Source organism: Macaca thibetana, chromosome 9, assembly GCF_024542745.1.
Source record: "Macaca thibetana thibetana isolate TM-01 chromosome 9, ASM2454274v1, whole genome shotgun sequence".
Lineage (NCBI taxonomy): Eukaryota > Metazoa > Chordata > Mammalia > Primates > Cercopithecidae > Macaca > Macaca thibetana.
Window position 1 is genome coordinate 85,918,112 of NC_065586.1, and position 8,360 is coordinate 85,926,471.

Genomic DNA, 8,360 nt, shown 5'->3' on the forward strand with positions numbered 1-8,360 from the left:
CCTAGCTTTTGTCTTTGTATTGGAAACAGAAAGTAGTGAAAGGCATGTTTAGGTCTATGACTCTAACTGTCATTAAGGACTTGGACTTCATTATTCCTCTTATCCTCCCTTTCCTTTCCTTGCACGTTTTGTGATGGAGTTACTTGGCAGTGCAATGGACTTTGTGTAGTATGGGAGGGGATGGAAAGTGGAGTAGCAAGAGGCACAGATGCTCCTTGAACTGAGAGAGCTGAAGGACTCCTTGGATGGACAGTAGTTCTCTCTGCAAGTCTGCTTTTATTCAGTGCTGCTGGAAGAGTAGAGTCTTGTTCCCTTTTCACCTTGATAGATTTTTCTTTCTGCTGTCTCTGCATGTCTCTCTTCACTGAAGGTCTATGATATTAGCTCTATTATTTCTTCAGACACATTTCCCGCCCCCCCAAGACTTCAGGTAGAAATTCAGGCAGCTGCAATCCTGTCTCTGTCCTTTCTGATGATTGATTGAACTTGTCTTCACATTCCACCCTTGGTTTCTACCTATTTTTGTCAGACTTATTCTACTTATTCTCTTACCTTCAAACAGGTATTGAGGGCTTTGTGACCATGCCAAGGAGAAGAGGATGAAAGATGTGCCTACATATGCTGTGGTCTAAATTGTGTCCCTCCCAACCCTGCCCCAATTCATGTTGACCCCCTAACTCCCAGTGTGACGATATTTTGGATATAGGGCTTTTAAGAGATAACTATGGTTAAATGAAGCCAAGGGCGTTTCGGGGAGGCATTGTTCTAATCAGATAGGATTGGTGGCCTTACAAAAAGAGGAAAAGAGAGATCTCTCTCCACATGCACTCACTGAGGAAAAGCCATGTGAGCCCTCAGGAAGAAAGTTCTGTCTGCAAGCCAGGGAGAGGACCTTCAGCAGAAACTGACCATGCTGGCACCCTGATCTCAGACTTCTATCTTCCAGAACTTAAGAGCAAATAAATTTTTGTTATTTAAGTCACCCTATCTGTGGTATTTGTTTCAGAAGCCTGAGCTGAATAAAACAACATAAAACTTGCATTCATGAAAATTGTGGACTCCATTCCAAGTCACTGATTTTTCACCTACATAGATCAGTAGTGGATCATGATTACCCTGGGCGGCTGCATCTTCAAATCCAAAACATTTGAAAAGAGAGGCATCAGTTTTCATTATGAAAATAGATAGTATTCAGGCAGCAGCAACATGGAGGAAATGGGAGTGAACCCAGAGCGTAGTGACCATCATGAGCCTCCTCAACAAGCCCAAGAGTGAGATGACCCCAGAGGAGCTGCAGAAGCGAGAGGAGGAGGAATTTAACACGGGTCCACTCTCTGTGCCCACACAGTCAGTCAAGAACAACACCCAAGTGCTCATCAACTGTGGCAACAATAAGAAACTCCTGGGCCACGTGAAGGCCTTCAACAGGCACCGCAACATGGTGCTGGAGAACGTGAAGGAGATGTGGACTGAGGTACCCAAGAGCGGCAAAGGCAAGAAGAAGTCCAAGCCAGTCAACAAAGACTGCTACATCTCCAAGATGTTCCTGCACAGGGACTCGGTTATTGTGGTCCTGCGGAATCTGCCCATTGCCTGCGAGTAGGGGCCACCTATCTGTCGACAGAACTCATTCCCCTGGCCTACGAAAACCGCTGCCATTGGTGTTGAGAATAATAGAGCTCTGTATTTTTTTCTATTGGGGTGGGGGGAAGAAAAGAAAATAGATAGTATTTTGAGTAGAAATGTGGCTCTAGAGACAGGCTATTTCTTTACAACAATTTTAATTCTAGTTCTGACTCCACTTTATACAAACGATGTGACCTTAGTAAGTTACTTATTCTGTTTAATTCTCAGATAATTCTTCTGTGAAATGAGAATAATAGAGTATCTAATACATAGAGTAGTGGCGAGCATTAAATAAATTAATTCACAAATCATTGAACACAGTACTTGACACATAATAAGCACACATTAATATTTATTTTCATTTATAGGAGTAGCTAAACAAATATGTTGATGCCTACTTTACAGGGTTGATTTTTAGTTTGGTAGATCACTTGCTTGTTCAGTCTTCATTAATCTGTGGTGAAGAAAAATTGCACTGGATGCCTGATAAAAATGGAAAGACAGATTTTATTTGGGTTACTGCAGTAAAAGAGAGATTTTAGTACAGAACTGAGCTCAACTTCACTGAAATAAAAGGTGGGCAGATTTTTAAGCCCAAACATGAACTAGCAGAAAAGCACTGGAGAACATTAGATGATAAGTTGGTGAATGTAATTTGGCTATCTGTCTTTGCTAATTGGCACTTATTGAAGTTAGGCTCTGTGATGGTACTCAAACATTTTTCTGGGTGTTTCTGTGAGGCTGTTTTTGGATGAGAGTAACATTTAAATCAGCAGACTGAGTAAAGCAGATTGTCCTCCATGTGGGTGGGCCTCATCCAATCAGTTGAAAGCCTGACTAGAACAAAAGGCTGACTTTCCTCAAACAAGGAAAGAATTCTCCTGCCTAGTCATCTTTAAATTGGATCATTGCCTCTTCTCTGATGGTCTTCCAACTGGGACGTTGACTCTTCCTGCTTTTAAAGCAGCGTCTAGCCTTCCGATTCAAACATTGGCTCTGCAGATTTTGAACTTACTGTCCTCCATAAACATGTGAGTTAATTCTTTATAATATGCCCCCTCCCTGCCCAACCCTTTTTCCCATTCTGTTTTCCTGGAGAACTCCGATTAATATAGGCTCCTACTTTTCCACAGAGACTGTGAGAGAGGAACACCATCTTTTTTGAAGATTACATTTCAAAGGGATAGCTCTCAGGTTCTTGAGAAAGACATTCTTGGATAAATCTGGCAAAAAACTGGGAGATAATTTATAACTCAAAAGGGCAGGGAAATAATTTACAATTGAAAGCTTTCTGAAGTAAATGCTCTAAGGAAAGGAAGGTCAGGGGTCTATAGTCAGGAATAAATCAGTCTTAATTTTAGTTAAACTGAGGAGAATGTTAAGGTTGTATTGTCATGTGCAAGGCAGTGTTCTGTGCCTCGAGTTTCAGAACTATATCTGGGTATCAAAATATGGAGGGTATGTAATTTTCATATATTTTTAAAAGATTTTATATTTAAAAAATTTGTTATACATTCCCATGAAGAAAACTTAGTTTTTCCTTAGCAAGAATAATTAGCTAAAATGAAAAGATAAAGCATTTTATTAACATCCACTTGCAAACCAGGCCTTGCTTATAAAACCAGTTTGAGTGGCCATTTTGTGGCACTTGCCCTGGGTGTCAACATTTCAGTTTATGGGTCTGCAGAGGATATGTTAGTTGAATAAGTCAAATGAGATACATGGTCTCCTAATAGGATTTATGACATAGTGAATATGAAAGCATCTGAAAGTGTCTAATATGAGATGTCCTAGATAATGTCATTTAAAGTAGAAATTGAACTTGTTCCCATTTCTAGGTCCTAGGCCAAACTGCTTGGGAGTACTTTACCTCTTGGGTATTGCTGCTGTAGGCTTATTATCCCTGTGTTCTTCCTCTTAGCATCTTAAGATGAGAAGCTGCTGTTCCTTCTGTGTCATCAGATCTTCAGGTGTTATTATCCAGATATTCCATATTTTACTGGGAGGAACTCAAGGACATTTGGTGATCCTTGGAAACTGATGGGCAGACGAGGAGACATGTGAGGCACTAAAGGAACCAAGGATCAGCAGGAGGTATAATGGCAAAAGTTGCAAGGAGTAGGGAAGGGAGGAGAACAGCATTAGACAGTCACTCATCAAACATGCAACGCTAGCTGCTGTGTCTAATGGCACGGGGGTTGGGGGCGGGTTGAATCCTCTCACTGCAGCGGGGGCATTTCCAAGTGCCATGGAAATCAAAGAGGGAAATCATTTGACTATTCAGGTTTACATAATGTTTAAAAGCTGGGGCTCTTGGGAGTCTAGTTAAAACCATTTACTTTTGTTTTGATTCTATTAACTGGCTGTGTGATCTTGGACACATCACTAAACCTCAGTTCCACTCATGAAAAGAGGATAATTAGATATACCTTATTTGGAAGAATAAAAAGAGATGATGTGGGTAACTCACTGAGCACAGCAGCAGGTACAGTTATTGAGCCAAAACCAAACTACTAGAAGGAGATAGGGAAAAGGAAACCCCAATTCCCCCTCTCCAGGTTTTCAGAGGACTTGCCTGCCATAATTTATGCTGCCATGACTTAAGCTTTCTGCGCTAAGAATAGAGTTCATTAAAGCAAATTCTCTTATGAGGAGTGGATAGAGAAGAGTGTTGAGAACCAGCCAGTTGACAGTGTTATGAGAAAGCAGGAAGTGTGGGCTTGCTTCAGCCAAGCAATTGGCTGAGGATTTGTTTTGTACCTCTGATTATTCATTTTCTGTGATACAGAAATTGCCTAAATGTTTTAATTATGTTCCTTTCATTGTATTTTAATGAGCTAATGAATTCTTTCACCCACTCCTTATCCTACAACAGGCCAATAATTATAAAACCCAGAAAAATCTTTTTAAATTGCCAGGAATAAAAAATTCAATGGAGCTCTTTCTTGGGTAATAAAATGAATGTTCTAATTTCGTTAGTTAACAAGCATCTTTGAACACCCACTGTGCAGTGAGCCCCACACAGAATGAGAGGAAAGTGGGATACAAAAAAACCCAGAAGACTACCTTAGTTTTACTTTGCAATAGAAATAAACCATCTCATCTCATCTCATCTCATTTATTCATGCATTAGTTTACTCAGTAATCATTGGCGGAGCACATAGTGTATGACAAGCACTATGCCAGGCATATTGTGATTGGAATGTGGCTGGAGCATGAAATGAGAAGCAGCAATCAGAGAGAGATGAGCTTGAGGTAAATGAGGCCAGATCACAGCGACTTTACACAGAATAGGGTGAAGGACAGCCACGAATGGTTTTAAACAGGGAGTGACACTGTCAGACTTATATGTTCTATAAATAACTTTGTCTGTAATGAGAAAATGGATTAGAGGAAGAGTTACTGGTTATGATGAGATTATCATGGTTTTGCAGGAGAAAACAAAGGCAATGGAAGTAGAGATACATACTGAACACCTGAGGATTCCTGTCTTTCCTATTTCCCTTCTCTAAGAGGCTTAGATTTCAGTGAGATGTATGTGTTTCTGTGGAAGCTGATTTCACCTGTAGCTCCATAGGCAGTCCCCTTCTTTGGACTGTTAGTTACACTGCGTTTAGGAGGATGAAGTGTAATTGATTAGCATAGACAAAGTCACATGCCTTACCTATAGAGCTGGGGATTGGTTTAGAGGTGAACATGTTAGCTAAAGGAGTCCAATCACAGTGAATGCCAACTTTTCTGGGGATTCTGTGACCAGATACTCTCCCTGACTCTGGAAAGGCTAATGCAGATATGAGATGAGACTCACTGCAGATTTGGAAGGCAAGAGAGAAGAGGTCATTTTTTTCCAGAGTCAATTGCAGATAGATGCAGGAGCAGATGTCAGGTTCAAAGATGTTTCCAGATGAGCCCTTAAAAACTACCAGCTTAGGTCAAGATAATTGAAATGGCTACTGAGAACACTGGTGGCAGTTCTCCTGACCTTCACTACTCTGAGTTCTTCAAGGTTTGCTGTTCCCTATATTTAAACTCTTCATATCTGGCATATATAAAATGATTTTTTTTTCCCTAACCAAAGCCAGACTGATACAAGGTGGTAGTTAAGTCCATGAGTGAGAACGATATTGCTTAAGAAAATAAAGTTGGGCAGAAACCTTGAGGAATCACAATATTTGGGCATCCAGTGGAGGAAGACTAGAAAGGAGACCAAAAAAGTGTCTGAAACAAAGAAAGCGAACCAGTGGAGTATGGTACCATGGAAACCAAAATGGAAAAAAACTTTCAAGAATGAGGAGAAATTACCAAAATAAAGTAAGGGACTTAGCAAGACAATGAGTAAAGATTAGCCAGAAGGTTTGGGGAACCTAAGGTCAAGTATGACCTTAGAAAGAATAGTTTCAGTAAAGTGGTGCAAGCTCAAGCCATATTATAGGGTCAACTGAGAGAAATGGCCCAGTCTGTTCACTCATGTAAAATGATAGCTTGAGGTTTGGCTGCGTAGCATTAAAAACATATTTGTACATCTGGAAAACTTTTCTCATCTATCTCCATGTCTGAAGGTGGAAATGAGACCCTCACTTCTTCCTCAATTTTCCTTGCTACTATAACACAGAACATAACTTGGGCTCTGCCAACCAACAACACCCGTTTGAGATTCTGATTCAGAAGATACTGATCTGAAGAAGAAAGCCCAGTGCAACTCCAGCAAAGTGGTTAAGTCCCCCATCGAAAATGTTTACAGTACTGTATCTTAAGAGCCATAAGATATTCCTAGCCTTTGGTCCAGTCTCACTACCAACAATCAAAAATAATGATCACAAACAAAAAAGGTATATTTACTTATGAAGATGATCATGGCAGCATTATATATAAAAGGAAAAACTGGAAATAAACTAAATGTTCATCCTCTTAGTGGAATGGTCAAGTAACCATGATGTAGCTACTTGATAAAATATTATTCAATTTGTAGCTTTAACATTAGAGCCTGTAACATAGTAGGTATTTAATAAAAGAATAAATTATTAAAGTGAAAATGATGGAGACCTTGCATGGAAAAAATGTTTATGATTTGTTGTGATAATGTTAAGTAAAAGAGAAACTGAATTATATGTATATGTTTATAGCTGTGAAAAGTAAGAATGCCTGAGTGCATGGACTCTAAGAAAACTGGAAAATGAAAATAGTTGTGGTAGGGTAGGGGGTATGTGGGTGGTTGTTTTCCTTACCCCTTAACATTGTATCTTAGTCTGTTCTAGTGGCTATAACAAAATACCATAGACTGGGTGGCTGGTAAACAGCAGAAATTTATTTCTCACAGTTATGGAGACTAGGAAGTCCAAAACCAAGGCGTTGGCAGATTTGGGGCCTTGTGAGGTCCTACTTATTAGTTCATAGGTGGCCATCTTTTTGCCGTATTCTCACATTGTTGAGGGGGGATGGAGCTCTTTGGATTCCCTTTAATCCCTTTAATAGGAGTACTAATCCCATTATTGAGGACTCCACCGTCATGATCTAATCATTTCTCAAAGGTCCCGCCTCCACGTATCATCACATTAAGGATCAGTTTTGAACATAGGCATTTTGGGGGAAAACAGACATTCAGTCTACAGGATGTTGTTACTATGCTTGTTATTTATAAGTTAACTTAAAACAATGACAACAACAATAACAAAAAGTCAAATAAGTCCAGTGCAATTCCTGCCTTGCCCTGGGCTCTGACTATCCGTAGGCAATTCTGCCGTCTTAGTCGAGTCTATCAACCAGCTTCAAAAGGAAAGCTTCTATTGATTAGCTCACCAAGCCAGAAAAATTATGACTTAGATCTCAGAAAGTTGGTGCTTATATGATATTGCAATCCATCAACACTTCTCTGGAGACTCCCACTTCCATGTACCTTCACAGAGAAATGTGAAAGAACATTGAAAAGGGGGAACCTCTCCTGGGAGCTATTCTCTCCTTTCCTGACAGCCTAAATTGGGTGTCTGAGAAGCAACAAGACCCAGAAAAGAGAAGAGGCTTTGGAGCCTCTATTAGCTGAGTTGTGTTTAGGTATGTGCAATAGTAAATCTTACTTGAGTGGCTTAAATATTTTTAAACACTTTTATTTTCCTCACTTAACAAGAAGTCTGGAAGTAGGCAGTCCTGGCTGACTTGGCAGCTTATGGAGAAGATCGGTGATCCAGGCTTTTTCTAGCCTTCATTGTCTGTGTGTGGCTTGTATGCTCCTTGATTTAAGAAGGCTGTAGCACGCCTACATTCCTGGCAGAAAGATGAGCCACCTGCAGATTTTTACTTACCGCTCCTTGGCCAGAACTGTGTCACAGGACCACCCTTCGCTCCAAGAAATGCTGGAACATTGTTTTTTATTCTCTATTTTAGATTCTTTATTTTCTTATCTGAAAAGGGAAGTGCGATGAACATCCTCATATGATTGTTGTGAGGCTCCAGTAAGCTCCAATGCTACGTCAGTAAGCATCTAGCCCAGCACCTGGAACACTGAGTAGGCCCACAAACTAGACAAAGCTGGACTCCAAGGAGCCAAAAACTGAAATCACATTCAAATGAGATACACGTGTGATTCTGAAAACATTAAAGAATAATATGTATTTTTTTTATTTTAAAAATTAAATTTTTCTTTTTAAATCAATGCACATACATATCTAAGAGAAAAATAGTTCTATGAGACATAATGAAACCAGTAATCTCTTATCCTCCACACTTTCCTCAATTCCCAG

General features: G+C 40.0%; 1 protein-coding gene across 1 annotated transcript; it reads left to right on the forward strand.

The window, feature by feature from the left end:
- The first annotated feature begins 1,194 nt into the window (after positions 1–1,194).
- LOC126963420 (small nuclear ribonucleoprotein Sm D2-like) lies at positions 1,195–1,603 on the forward strand. Its single transcript, XM_050805764.1, has one exon. The coding sequence runs from the start codon at positions 1,247–1,249 to the stop codon at positions 1,601–1,603; it is 357 nt and encodes a 118-aa protein (XP_050661721.1). The 5' UTR covers positions 1,195–1,246.
- Positions 1,604–8,360: the final 6,757 nt, after the last annotated feature.